The sequence below is a fragment of the Typopeltis vanoorti genome, chromosome 6, assembly GCF_054136105.1.
Source record: "Typopeltis vanoorti isolate ZY-2024b chromosome 6, IOZ_Tvanoo_1.0, whole genome shotgun sequence".
NCBI classification, from domain to species: domain Eukaryota; kingdom Metazoa; phylum Arthropoda; class Arachnida; order Uropygi; family Thelyphonidae; genus Typopeltis; species Typopeltis vanoorti.
Window position 1 is genome coordinate 2,333,816 of NC_143554.1, and position 16,032 is coordinate 2,349,847.

At 36.3% G+C, this 16,032-nt stretch overlaps 1 protein-coding gene across 1 annotated transcript in view; it reads right to left on the reverse strand.

The window, feature by feature from the left end:
* LOC150105247 (ciliogenesis-associated TTC17-interacting protein-like) overlaps window positions 1-16,032 on the reverse strand; it is a 182,396-nt gene that overhangs the window by 77,617 nt on the left and 88,747 nt on the right. Inside the window, exons 5-6 of the mRNA XM_090393914.1 lie at window positions 14,511-14,597; window positions 4,154-4,324 (exon numbers count right to left, since the gene is read on the reverse strand). Of these exons, the coding sequence (XP_090250040.1) occupies window positions 4,154-4,324; window positions 14,511-14,597 (258 nt within the window). The remainder of the gene's footprint in view (window positions 1-4,153; window positions 4,325-14,510; window positions 14,598-16,032) is intronic.

Here is a 16,032-nt window from a genome sequence, read left to right on the forward strand (position 1 = left end):
TTATCCCTTGGTATGCAGTCATACATTGCATTTGTCAGATACTGCCTTATGAGTTTTCATGCATTTTCACCATCTTTTCTGCTCAGCTCATCTACCCAACATATTGATGCTAACTGACTACAGAGCTTCCTATAATCACCTGCTTTATACTTCCACATGTATCCATTTTTGGCAGTGACCTTTTCTTGTTTCATCACTTTCCAAACAAGTATCTTATGATCACTCTCACCAACCTGCAGCAGCGTCAACACCTCATTAACAACTACATTTTGTGAAGTTATCACTAAATCCAAAACATTAAAGCCTCTAGTTGCTTCAATCACGTACTGCTTAAGATACTTATCTCTCAAAAATTCCACAAGCTCACTCTACTCCTTCCAGTCTATATTTCCTGTAATTAAAGTCTCCCATCAGGATCACCTTCGTTTTACATGCCTAAACATTTCACAATCGGTTATTCTCTGCATTCCCTGATCTATAACAGCATCCCGTCAGATATACTAACTGTTTATTTCTACTTCACACCAATCAGATTCAAAATCTATGGATGCACTATCAACTACCACACTTTGCGGACACAATTCCTCTGCACTCATTAACAGTACTCCCCTTCCTCTTTTCACATTTCTATCCTTCCGGAAAATTATATATCCTTCTAGTTCTATTCCCGACATCGCATCCTCCTCAGACAACCAAGGTTTGCTTACTCGAATTATTTTTGGGCATGCTGACTCAATCAATGCAACAAACTCAGCTCTCTTGTTTTGAATGTTCCTTACTTGTGTATAAACATAACAATCACTGTATGTTTGAGGCCATTCTACCAGCATCAACATTCTCTATTCTAGCTGCTATACCATACCTCTCTCTTTGGTCTGACCACTCCTGTTTCCCTGATCCTGACTCTGATTTCCATTCCTATTTGTCTTATCCTCACCTTTATGCATTCCATCATCTTGTGCTGCTGAAACCACATCTCCGACCTCATATCCATCTTTCTCCTGCTGTACAATCTGTTGATTTGTGCTATCCTGCTTCACAGGTAGAATCTGACCATTTACTACATTAACTTCTTGACTCTGTGCGTTCTCAGAAAACAAGCCTTTCTAAATGCTCAACACCAAACCTATTCAAATGTAATTCATCTGCTTTATACCATTCCAACTTTCCTTCAAATTCAATCCACAGATTTACATATTGAACCTCCTTTGCCTCACACAACTCAGCCATCTTACTATTCATTATCTCTGCTCTCCTTCTCAACTCACTGTTGTCATATCTGGACAACATGCCTATGACTTTCTCAACAACATTATTCTTCTTTACTTGTTGCAACAACTTCCTCAAGTTTCTATCAACATTCTTTTTCTCTCCAACTAAGTAATTTGTGCTCACAACTACTACTAATTTTGATGCCTGGTATTTCCTTTTCTACAACACTTCATGTTTAGTGCACTTTATTAGTAATCACACCTCTAATGATCGAGTCTTGATACACTGATATAAACTATCCTTTGACTCTTTCCTCATAATATTAACTTCCTCCTTCTCCTTAACATCAGCCAATCTCTCCTTTACATGCTTAATATCATCTTCCAGATGTTTCATTTTGCTTTTCATTTTCACTAACTTCTGCTGAAGCTCTTCTACTATGGTCCTGACATTTGTTCTCATTTCTAATCGCCCTAACTATCCAGACACTTTTCACATACGTTAACACTTTCCTTCTTCTCGTATATTAAACAGTCCACAAATCTTTCACATTTTTTGGTGCATACATATAGCACCAAAATTTTCACAATGCATCCACTGCGAAAAATCCAAAGCAGAACCAGACTTTCGTACAGAAGCCTTCCATGCCACTGATGTACGTTTCTTTATGGACGGCATCTTTAGAAGCTGAAGCAGTACAACAAACAAGTAGCAAAACACAATATAAACAACAAAAAATTTCAACAACAACACTGAAAGACACTTGTATCCAAACTGAAAAAAAAATGCAGCACAATTTGCAGCAAAAATCCACACTATGCACTAATTAAAAACACTTTTTTAGCACAGCTCAAATCTACTGCTACATTCACTCGCAACACTAGTGACTAATATAAGGTATTTCTCATTGGAGAAGTATCCATCACATACAACAGAGGTATTCCAAAAAAAAAAAACAGGAGTATATTAAAAAAAGTACAACCTAAGAGTGACTTTCAAACCTTCATGTGAAACTTAGGAACTCTAAATAACGTATTCTCACATTAGCCATCCCGATATCGACAAAATATGTTTCACTTATTACATTAGCAAATTGGGAAGAAAATCTTAATAGCATAGAAAGAGCACAAAAGGCATGTCAAATCTACACCACCCAAAAATAATTAGGTCTCTTTGACCATGCCACTGACATTAACCACAGGATTGAGTGGCAAGGAACCAGGTTCCACCAAGTACTAAGTTCTGGTATGACAGAAAATTCGAAGAAGCATATCAATTTCCCAGCTTTAAATGAAGAATGATGGCCTGAAGATTTCAAGAAGTTGGCTGATTACTTTCTGACCTCATCCTTCCTCCATCACAGCTCCACATATCACTGGACTCCAACAAGCATAAAAACAACTCAAGAAATGCTAAAAGATTCTTATCAAGATATGTTATTAAAACAGTCTTCTTCTGTATATACTTCACCTGGTAAATATGATATTCCAATAAGACTTTGTTTCTAACAGTTCAGGTTCTGTTTCATAATACATGTTAATGGTCAAAGAACTGATAGCAAAATATCTCCCTTTTCTACCAGAATCTCAACTAGCCACCTAAGTTATTTTTTATCCACTGCCAAAATTAAACCTCTAGGTTTGAATGTCAATTATGAATACGTTCTCTTTTTAGGAGTAATAATCAACTCTAAATTTTTTCTGTTTAGTATTATTATTTTTTACTAACATACTAAGAGGTAAGTCAATCTTATCATTGGCTCAGAGAATAGAATATTCTGCGGTTTACCAGAGAATATGTTATATATTTGTATTGTGTGTGTGTGTATACAGTGGAATGACAACTCTTATCTCTGCTGTTCAGCATCCATTTAATCATTCTAACCCTATTCATCTAGGAATAAAACCTGCTTTATCATGATAAAACATCCCTATTCAGTGATAATTAAATTCAGTTCTACCATGTCATCTTCATTGGTTACTAGGCCATCTAGCAAGGTCATTTGTCGACAATCATTTCACATCTTACTGGCTACATAATTAAAGACCTTTTGGGATAGCATGTGCTTGCATGTTTCTGGGCAGAGTTCATATCTTAAGCAGTGCAATACCAAGGAACTCTCATGGCAAAGGTAGTAATATCATAAGTCCTCCCTCCTGCAATCAACTTTGAAACTTTTTAAGATTTAAATTCAATTATTTGGCCATGAAATAACAATGGATTTGTTTTTATAACTCTTTTGGATTTTCTTTGGATCACAACACTAGTCACCTCTTGTATTCCAATTTTGCCTTTATGGTCACTTTTTTGACTTCAGCATCATTTCCATGCAACCTCTTCTGTTAAAAGTGTTTCCATAATCTTTTTCCATCTGCAATTCATTTGAAATTTCCTTAGTCATCCATTTTACTGTAAATGTTTTTTTTTTTCACTCTTGGTATACAATTTGCCATTGCTGATAGCAAATATTTCTTCGCTAACTCCCATGAAATCCAGATCTCTCTCTCTCTCTTCCATTCATTGTATTGCCTGCAGCTGTTTTCTAAGTCTATAATAATCATCCACCTTATAATTCCACAAATTCCTTTTTCCTTGGTACTTCTGTATGCCTTAATGCACTGCACTGAGGATGATTATTTTTTAAGTATCTATTACAAGCATGAATTGTAAATTCTTGAATGAACATTGCTGCTATAGACTCATGTCTGTGATTTTTAGTTTTTGACCATTGAAAACACCCAAATTATTTTTTTTTAATTCAAAAATTTCAGTATCTGAATGCATATATCAGCTCTCAAATTATAGGCTAGTAGTGAGCAACCACATGTACGCACACTAGTGATCTTTGATCACTAGTGTGCGTACATGTGGTTGCTCACTCTCTCTCTCTCTCTCTCACACAACCAAAAAAAAAAAAAAATTAAAAATTAAAACAACTTACATAGATAACATGGCACAGGCTTCCGTTATCATCTACAGTTACAAAAATTAGTGACTCTTTGATATTGCATCTCACAATGGTCCGTTGTATAAGTATACTAACAGCCTCTGAGATAAACTTTAATCCTTCTAGTTTTGATTCAGGAATGATATTCACCTTACTTGATATCACCTGGAAATTTTAGAATATTTGTTTGTAAATTGTTTGCAGTTGTAAACAGAAATTATTTTTTTAAAAAAATCTTTTTGCTAAAAGTTTTAGCTGTAACATATTATTATTGCAAAATTATCTATTGAAAGTTTATATATATTTCAAATTCTATTATACTACTCCATTAATAAACAGTTTATATCATAGACAACTATAAATTTTCAATAATTGATATTAAAAATGAAAAATCCCTTAATCATTGTCCAAAGTTCTTCAGAACCTACAACCAAATGTTTTATCTACTGCTGGATTCGTTGGGGAGATAGGAAATAAATTCATTTTAGAAATTATGGACTTTACGACCATGTTATAAATAACAATTTTAATTTCCCGACGTTTCAACCTTCATATGACGGTCATCATCTGGAGTATACACAAATATACAAGGACGAGCTGAGTTACATTTCACACAGCATGCTAAAGAGACAATGATTTGATTACCGGTTATTCTACTGGCATGAACTCTAGTGAAAATACAATATAATATATATATATTTATTGTAAAATGAGTTGAATGACTTAAACCAAGAGTTAGGTAAAAAAAGGGTGTTTAATGGTAAAACACGACTAGTTTCGGCTTATAACAGCCTTCATCAGGTGACATTATAAAAGAAAAGAAAAAACATTAAACAATGAACGTTAAAAAAACTATGAACAACATAGAGAGTCTCTATACATAATTAGCATGAAAAAGTTGTAGTTGTATTTACAGCTGTTCTTTTGTTTGTTGCATTGTTGGGAGAGTGTGTGCTTGCAGCATCACGTGAACGCCAGTACATGATTACAGCTGAATGAATATCTGGGAGGTTGTAGCTCAAGTTATTATTTAGATGTTCAGTGCTGAGGACGATTTCCTTAGATTCTACGATTTTTCTCTCCAGTTAATCATTGCAATGAAAGATGTCTGTATGACCTGGGTTTTCATCACTAAGATCAGCCGAGAAAAGGATATGGCTTGATAAGGCACTGGCTCGCTGTCTCTTGTAAGCAACGTCCCTCATGTGTTCCTCCATACATAATTCAATAGATTTGTCCGTCTGGCCAAAATAAGGAATATCACAATCACACCATATTTTGTACACATCAGGATATTTAAGATGATGATGACATGGTTTTGGGTGGCTTATTAAGGAGCAGATTTTTGGAAGTGGATTGAACAAAGTTCTGATATTGTATTTTTTTAGAACCTTGGCTAATTTTTGTGAAACTGAACTTATGTAAGGAATAGATATATTGCCTTTAAATATATTTATTTCTTCTGTGTGATGACTAGTGTGATACTCTAAAAAATAGGGCTTTGAAGATCTGCTCCAATGAACAAGCACTGAAAGACGAATTTAAATCAGCAATACTTTTCTAAAAAATTGTTACAGCCAAAACACTATTAACAAAATTCTCTACAAGACTTCAATAAAAAATAAAGATAAGCCAGACTACAATAAAACTATGACCATTCCTTACATTAAAGGGACATCAGATAAAATAAACAGAATACAGTAAACCCGAAGTTGCGCAGTAGGTGGGACCAACAAAAAGCGCGTAAGTCGAATTCGCGTAACTCCGGGTATAATTCTGCATGTAATTTATATATACAAATATACAATTGGGACCAAAGGTTTACAAAAGCACCTATATTTTTTATCTGTAATCTACCATATATAGGAGAAACAGGACGTGCAATTCCCATCAGACAAAAGGAACATAAATGACACATTAAATATAATAACTATGGTGAAGCTAGCCTTTCTGATCATGCCCTGAACACTTTACATAGAATTGACTGGAAAAGCAGCAGTTGATTACATCACACCAAAATATGATATGAACATAAATTTAAGGAAGGCTGTGAGATTCTTATCAACCACCCTAATCTTAACAATAATGATGGTCTAAAAATCCCAAGCATACGGAAGGCACATATTCTACCACAGAATCTTTCTCCCTAAGAGTTAACTATAAACAGGACTGCAGATAATCCAGAATCTTAAATCTAAAAATAACAATTATCATGTTAAATTAGGACATCATTGTTACAGTAAGAAAACTATATATTTGAAAGAATATTTCTCTGATGTTATCTTAAATAGAATATAGCTTTGATGTAGTTTTTAATAAATTAATTTTTTAATTTCATTTGTATTTAATTTAATTTATATATATATCTCTCTCTCTATATATATATATATTATTATTATTCAGGACTCCATGGAGTCAAAAGACTCATCATGGGAGATCCTTTCTAAGAAACACAAGTCTATCAAGACTAATCGAGGGAGGTCCCCCCCCCCCAGGAAACACAAAGTCTATCATACCACTCCTTAAATGGATTGACCATTCTTTCTCTCACCACTCCATCAGGCAATGCATTCCATGATTCAACCACTCATCATACAAAGAAACCATGCCTAAAGCTATTTCTCACAGTTTCCTTTCGTAACTTTCAGAGATGGCCCCTTGTCATGACTCCTTCCTGCTGTTCAACTAAGCGAAAGAACTCCCCAGTGTCAACCCTGTAACCATCTCTCAACAATTTAAAAGTCTCAATCATATCACCCCTCCTTCTCTCCACCAAACTCTGCAGTCCACACTCCCTCAGCCAATCCTCATAACTAACATTGTACAGTTCCGACCATCTTTGTTATCCGCCTTTGTTCCTTTTCCACAGTTAATTTATCCTCTTCAAATCCTGTGGACCAGATCTGAGAACAATAGTCTAAATGTGGACTGATCAGTCTAATACAAAGGAATGATAACCGTTTTATCTCTGCAGGTCAGTGTCCTTCTCATTATTGCAGCAATCCTCTGCGTTACCTTCACTACCTTTGCAATATGTCCTCTAAATTTCAGGTTTCTATCAATCATCAAACCCAGATCTCTTGTCTCTCCAACTTTCTCCAGTTTAACTCCTCCCATAAAGTATGCAGCATCCCATCGATGTGTTCCAAACCTCAAGACCTTACATTTTGCTCCATTAAACTGATACCCGCATTCATATGCCCATCTATCTAGCTTATTCAAATCCTCTTGCAGGGCTACCACACCTGCACTATTACTAATAACCCTTCCCAGCTTCACATCATCTGCAAACAACCAAATATCCCCTTGCAGTCCATGGATAATGTTATTGATATAAAGGTTAAACAATATAGGTCCCAGTACTGAGCCCTGTGGAACCCCACTTGTAACCTTCTGCTTCTTTGATGTTGCTCCACCATACACAACTCTCTGATTCCTATCGGACAGCCAATGCTGAATTCAGTTGACCAATCTGACATCCAGACCCATGTGCTGCAACTTGAATATCAGCTTATCATGTGGCACCCTGTCAAATGCCTTTGCTAAGTCTAGAAAAATGGCAGTATATGCCTTTCCCTCATCTAATGCTGCTCTTGTAACTGTATCATAAAAGGAGAGCATATTGCTAAAACAAGAGCGTCCCTTCACAAATCCATGTTGAGTCTCACAGATAACATTACCCTCATTTGCCCAATGCTATATATGGTCCCTCACTACTATCTCTAAGATCTTACTAACTACTGATGACACACAAACTGGCCTATAATTAGACACCACCAGTCTGCTACCACCCTTATGCAATGGCACTATCTTACCTTCCTTTCATTCCATGAGCACCTTTCCTGCAGCCAGACTTTCATTGAAAAGCCAGGTTAAGGGCAATGTCAGTTCCTTAGCACATTCTCTCAAAACTCGTGGTGAAATACCATCCAGTCCCACAGCTTTACTAACATCCAGAGTACTCAGTGGAACACACTCTCCTCCTGCACCTCTAAACCTTGAACCTGCTATATCCCTCTAGTATTCAAATTGACTCCTCCAGGATGAAATACTCCAATAAAGTATTATTCATTGATCAATTCCACTATGTCCTCTGCATCAGTCACTCTATTAACATTTTTATCCCACAATATCATTCTTCTACAGTCATTTCTCCTCCTACTGGGCACATATCTAAAAAATTCCCTAGGATTTTCTTTGGATCTTAGGACCAATCTCCTCTCATATTCCAGTTTTGCCTTCCTTACCACACTAGTCTCTCTTCTAGTCTGTGACTTATATTCTTCATGCATCTTCTCTTCACCTGTCTCCTTATATCTCTTCCATAGCCTCTTTTTTTGCATGTAACTCCTGTTTAATATTGGTTGTCATCCACTTTACTCCAAATTTTGTCCTTTTCTTCACTCATGGTATACAACTTATCATTGCTGATAACAAATAATCCTTCACAATTTCCCAAGCACTAATGATATCCCGGCCTTCCAAATCCTCCCTCCACAAAACTTCCCCAACTGGACATCTAAGACTATTATAATCACCTGCTTTATAATTCCACATATGTTCCTGTCTCTTTGATACCTCTGCATATCTATTTATTTTCCAAGTAAAAACCTATTGTCACTCTCTCCAACTGGTGGGAGAGATGTCATCTCAGTTATTATCAGCTCTTCTGATGCTATAACCAAATCGAAAACTGTTGAACTGTTGTCAGTACTGGGACCTATATTGTTTAACCTTTATATCAATGACATTGTCAGTGGATTGTAAGGGGATATTCAGTTGTTTGCAGATGATGTGAAGCTGGAAAGGATTATTAGTAATAGTGCAGATGTGGTAGCCCTGCAAGAGGATTTGAATAAGCTTGATAGATGGGCAAATGAATGGGGATCTTGGTTTAATGCAGTAAAATGTAAGATCTTGAAGTTTGGGAAACATCGATGGGACACTGCATACTCTATGGGAGGAGTTATACTGGAGGAAGTAGGGGAGACAAGAGATCTGGGGTTGATGATTGATAGAAACCTAAAATTTAGGGGACATATTGCAAAGGTGGTGAAGGGAACACAGAGGATTATTGCAATAATGAGAAGGACACTGACCTGCAGAGATAAAACAGTTATCATTCCATTGTATAAGACCCTGATCAGACCCCACTTGGACTACTGTTCTCAGATTTGGTTCCCAGGATTTGAAGGGGATAAATTAACTGTGTAAAGGGTACAAAGGCAGATAACAAAGATGGTTTCAGGACTGTACAATGATAGTTATGAGGATCGGCTGAGGGAATGTGGACTGCAGAGTTTGGTGGATAGAAGGAGGAGAGGTGATATGATTGAGACTTTTAAACTGTTGGGAGGTGCTTACAGGGTTGACACTGGGGAGATCTTTTGCTTCGTTGAACAGCGGGAAGGAGTGATGACAAGAGGCCATCCCTGGAAGTTATGAAGTTATGTGAGCAAGATGGTGAGAAGTGGTTTCTTTGCATGGTGGGTAGTTGAACAATGGAATGCATTGCCTGATGGAGTGGTGAGAGCGAGAATGGTCATTGAGTTCAAGGAGATGTATGATAGACTTTGTGTTTCTTAGGGGGGGGGGCCTCCCCTCGATGAGTCTTCAGAGATTTTGTGTTTCTTAGGAAGGATATCCTGCGATGAGTCTTTTGACTCCATGGAGGCCTGAATAATAATAATAATAATAATAATAATAATATGATTGAGACTTTTAAACTGTTGAGAGATGGTTATAGGGTTTACACTGGGTTGTTCTTTCGCTTGGATGAACAGCGGGAAGGAGTGATGACAAGGGGCCATCTCTGGAGGTTACGAAAGGAAGTTGTGAGCAAGAGCGTGAGGAGTGGTTTGCATGGAGGGTGGTTGAACCATGGAATGCATTGCCTGATACAGTGGTGAGAGCAAGAACGGTCAATGAGTTTAAGGAGTGGTATGATAGACTTTGTGTTTCCTAGGAGGGACCTCCCACGATGAGTCTTAATAGACTTTGTGTTTCTTAGGAAGGATATCCTGCGATGAGTCTTTTGACTCCATGGAGGCCTGAATAATAATAATAATAATAATTTTGTTAGGCTGCAAGTTATGAGCAAATGCAAAACAGACTGAAGGAAATGTGGGCACAAAAGACTATATCAACAACAGAAAGAAAGCTAATGAGACTGAGGATGTGAAATAATGTAAGAAAGAAGAAATGAAAGTAAGTGACATGGAAGCAAAATGAAGTAGGAATGATGAATGGAGATGATATTCTGACAGGAGTAGAAACGGAAGCGCAGACTTTTTTGCAAAGATAGAAAAAAATACGGGAAGGAATGCTACTGATGATAGCAGGGGAACTATATGTCGATATGAGGCAGACATGAAACAGGGAAATACTGGCAGTGGGATTGAAACGTGATGTGAGGTGGAAGTAGACAGGAAGAGATATTCAGTTGGATGAGCTTTAGGCTAGGTAATATAGAGGATGCAGATGCAATGTATAAACAACTTGGGTTAGTGAACAATTAAAGGATGATTATTATTTGTGATTGTAATTATGGCAGCATACATTGGAATGAAAAGATAGCACTTGGGAAATAAGGAAAATGAATTTCTTGAGAGACAACTATAAATTAAAGATGCCAAAAATGATATTCTTGGTTTAATCTTTTATTCAAGTGTAGGTAAAAAAAGTTTGTGCCTGAAGTATTTTCAGGACCGGGAAACGCATATATAGAGGCTCATGACTTTACATCACTTGACTACATATCAAAAGAAATCCCTAGAATTATTTTTGGCTTCATTAGCCAACTGCTGCTCATACTTCACTTTTGCTACCCTTATGAACCAATTCACCCTCCTTGCCAGGTCTTAGTAATCCTAATGGAATTGATTATTAAAACTTCTCTTATGCTGCCTTCATAATGCCTTTTTTCTCTGTATCACATGCATAATCTCTTCATTCGTCCATTTCACACCTACCTTACTTTAACCTTCTGACCTTTGGAAAACATTAATCCCTCGATTAATGCGCCCCTGATTAGCGCATTTTTGATTAGTGTGTCATTTGTTTTCGATACCCAAATTTGATTAGTGCGCCTATATATATCTTAAACATAAATGTTACAGATTTTAAAAATTTTCTATCTATACATTTTTATGGCTAACTATTTTAAAAAATCACTCACCAGAATGAAATAATTTAGTTACCGATTTAAAACATTTTACAAAGTTATTTTTAACGGAATACTACACTACTTCCATGTACGCTATGTATATTATGTTCCAAATTTTTACCGTCAAAATTTATGTCGTCTGCTATAGTACGGCCACAGATTCAATACCCTTCGACACTTCTGTGCATGTCACAAAAAGGAGAATCCATTCCGATAATAGGGTAATCAATCTGTCTTTTGGGATGAGTTGTTTATTATTACATGTCGGAAAATTAACTTCTCTTTTATGATCATTGTAGTTTCTAAGTGGTAACTATTTTGCTTGTATAACAGTTGGGACATTTCACCAATTCGTACGTCCTACGTTTCTTTCTCCCCTTCAATAATAACATCCAAGAGTTAATTAAATCTCATTCTGTAGAATTGAGTGATTCCAACCTGCTAAATTTAGTGGGAAGATTCCGAAGAAAATTTAACCAGTGATAGTCAGCCAAAAGAGATTTCACAGAAACAATTTGAAAATATTTTTTGTACAATCGAAGTTTTTAAGCAGCAGTGCTTAGAGGCTGACCCTGATGAAGAGAGAGGCAGTAAAATTTGCAGAAGAGTAAAAGAGGCAATACGGCCATACTGTCGGTTGTATGAAAAAAAGAAACAAAACACCCGCCAAAATACATTAGCTCAATTCTTTGTTCAGAAGTAGATTAATAAATTTATATTTTGAATATGTTTTATTATCTTTCAGCTTCATGCTTTTCCTTTAACTAGGCCCTGAGACATACCTAAATTCTTTTATAAAAAAATTAAGGTTCAAAAAAGAAATTTGAGGAACGAATTATACTTTTTCCCATAGGTTATTATATTCGATTAGTGCATTTTCGATTAATGAGCCTGTTTTAAAGACTGCATTAGGTGCACTAATCAAGAGATTGCTGTGCATTTAGACATTGCTTCAACTAGATAGTTCTTGAATATCCCCCAAGCTGCAATGATCTCTTTTCAAGCTAACTCCTCATTCTATGCTCATGCTACACTTGCAAGCAGTCTCCTGGGCTCTTCATAATCACCCCCCCCCATAGTTCCACATATACCCTTTTCTCACAGAGGTCTTCACGCTACTGATAACCACCCATGTAATCACTTCATGGTCACTCTCACCAACTGAAGGATGATTGGACACCTCATTTATATTATTTATGTCTAGCCTCCATGGAGTCAAAAGTCTCATCGTGAGAGGTCCTTCCTAGGAAACACAAAGTCTATCATACCACACCTTAAACTCATTGACCGTTCTTGCTCTCACCACTCTATCAGGCAATGCATTCCATGGTTCAACCACCCTTCATGCAAAGAAAGTACTCCTCTTGCTCACAGCTTCCTTTCATAACTTCCAGGGATTTATAATTACATCCTCTGATGAGATGATCAAATCCAAAACTCTTACTCCTCGTGTGCCCACTGTTACATACTCTCTGAGGTAGTAGTTGTCCCTCAAAATCTCAAGAAACTCATTTTCTTTACTTTCAGTTGCTATCTCATCATCCCAGTTGATATTGCCATAGTAAAAATCATCCATAATAATCACCCTTTTCTTATTTGCTTGGCTAATTTAATTATACATTTCATAGTCACTACCATCCACATTACCAGATCTATAACAACATCCAACCAAGTATTTCATTCCATTCACCTCTATCTCACACCATACTGCCTCAAAACCACTGGTATTATTTCCCTCTTGCATCTCTACTTTGTATGGACATAACTCTCATCAACAGCACCCTCCCTCCCTTTTTACCCCTTCTACCCTCATGAAACACGTCATACCCTTCCATCTCCATTCCTGTCAGGATGTCATCCTCATCCAACCATGTCTCACTTATTCCAACAATTTTTGAGTGAACAGACTCAATTAATGCAACCATTTCATTTGCCTTGTTTCTTACACACTTTGTTATACTTCTCGCAGTTGTATACAAACATACCAGTTCATTCTTGGATCTATAGCTAGTTTCACTGATACCACTTATTTGATGTGACTGCTCCATTCTTATTTTGAGCCGTTTCTTTTTTCCTTTATTCATCTTACAACCTTCTTCATATCCAACTGTTTTCCCTTGATCCCAGGTCATCCCCTTCCCTTTTTGTCTACACACAAACTCACATCCTCTTGGAGCATGAACTTTCTCATGCTGTGTTCCCTTGTCCACCTCAATCCTCATTGGTTTCCCTGCCTGCCTTGCGCAGCTCTTCTCACATTCTCTATACTCTTGCCACTCACTTCTTCATTCATAACTACCTCTTCAGTCTCTCCTGTCCTACTCTTTCGTTCTTCCACATCGCTTCCTACTTGACTGGATTCATGCTCTACACTCACTTCGATACCTCCCAGCAGCAGCAGTCTCTCTAAGTAGCTCACATCAAAATCATTCATATGCTGTCCATCTTGTACAGTTCACTTCATCCTTCAAACTCATTCCACACATTAACAATCTGCCCTCCTTTCTCCTCACATATTTCCACTAACATATCATTCATAATCCTTGCTGTCTGCCTCATCTCACCACTGTCATATCTGGGCAACACACTTACTACTTTTCCAATCACACTATCATCTTTTATCTATCTCAACGATCTCTATATCCAATCTGACATGTTCTTTGTTCACAGTCAAGTCATTTGTCCTTATTACAACTACCAAGATGTTGAAACATCATCTGAATCTGAATGAGAATGATGGACATAATTTGTTATTTATTAGGTGTTCATTGTTTTCACCAGAGGTCAGACTAGGGCAAACAATTAACGAAATATTTAAATTTATCTTACTTTTGTGTTGTGTCATGTAGCTTGTGTCCTATGCAAATGTTATGTTTTCCTGATGATGACCTCGATACGGAGGTCGAAGTTTTGAGTGTTAATTTCATAATTATAAGTAAGGTAATAACTCCAACACATGTTTTTGTCTCCATATATTCTTCGTAACTAAAACTTCATTAACAGTTACATTTTTGAGAATAGATAACTCCTTGTTAGATGGACAAAGCAACATAACAAGGCAGGTCCGTATTTTAATTTAGTAAAGAAGGGAAAAGTAGTTTCAGAAAAAGCAGACTTACTGGAATCAAATACATATATACACACATATTCATAATATGGAACGGATGTGGAAAAATGATATGATACCTTATTTTTTATAATAGTGGTCTTCATGCAAAAGCCTCCAAATGTCCTTCCTATGTCAGTCTTCCTGTCAACCATGCCACCTATGCCCTGAAATAAAAAATACTTTTTAAAAATTAGAAATGTACTGCATTCATGTGTAATAATAATATCAACACTATTATTATTAATAACTTATTTTAATTGTATTACAACACAAAACCACTAAATTAAAAAAAGTATGTTTATTGACTAGCTAGTTAATAAACATACTTTTTTTTTATTATAATAATAGTGTTATAATAATAGTGTTTAAGAGGAGTAGCATGGAAATTTTTCCAGAAACTATACCTAACCATACTTTTTTTTTTTTAATTTAGTGTTACCGTTTGTAATGCCATTAAAACAAGTTTTGAGTAATATCCAACAGCTAAACTTGCCAAGATGATTATTATTGATTGGACAATTCTTTAAATTCCATAAATTCATCATGAGATATCCCTTATTTTCTTTATCACCATTAGTCTCTGTTCCAGACAGACAGTGCACCTTATATAATGGCTACAAAACAACAAAAACAATTAATATAACACTGAAACTCTATTACCAACACCAAACTTGTTATGCTTATCTGCTCCCTCAAATATCAACACTTCCCTCTCAGTTCAAGGCATATATACAAATGCAAGATAGAAATGTTTCTCCTAACAGCAAGAATCTGTTGCTGTGACAATGACAATCATTGCGAAAATAATGGATACAACTACCGTGTTGGAGTAAAACTTTAGTTTAATATAAACCAAAATATACACTCGACGTTTCAACCTTCACATTAAGGTCATCTTCTGGAGTATACGTATATATACAAAGAAACATAACATTAATATAACACTGAAACTCTATTACCAACACCAAACTTGTTATGCTTATCTGCTCCCTCAAATATCAACACTTCCCTCTCAGTTCAAGGCATATATACAAATGCAAGATAGAAATGTTTCTCCTAACAGCAAGAATCTGTTGCTGTGACAATGACAATCATTGCGAAAATAATGGATACAACTACCATGTTAGAGTACAACTACCGTGTTGGAGTAAAACTTTAGTTTAATATAAAACCAAAATATACACTCGACGTTTCAACCTTCACATTAAGGTCATCTTCTGGAGTATATGTATATATACAAAGAAACAAGCTGCACTGCAATCTACATGGCATGCTAAAGTTACTGATCAACAAATTACATATTTGATTTAATCCTTTATCCAAGTATTAGCAAACAGAGTTTGCACCTGTAGTAATTTCATGACTTGGGCAACTAGTGGTAAAAGTGGAGTAAGTTCTGATCACTTGTCTTAGTATCTCCTATAATGCAAAGCACATCTCCTTGCAGACATGTATAATGCTATGCATTAAGGGAAGGGCCACTACCCAGACTGGTTTCGACCTTTATTGAAGTCCCATCAGTGGGAGCCAGACCCAGAGGTGATGATATTAAGGTGGAAGTAATGCAGAAGTCATATCGCCATATACCAGTTGCCAAAA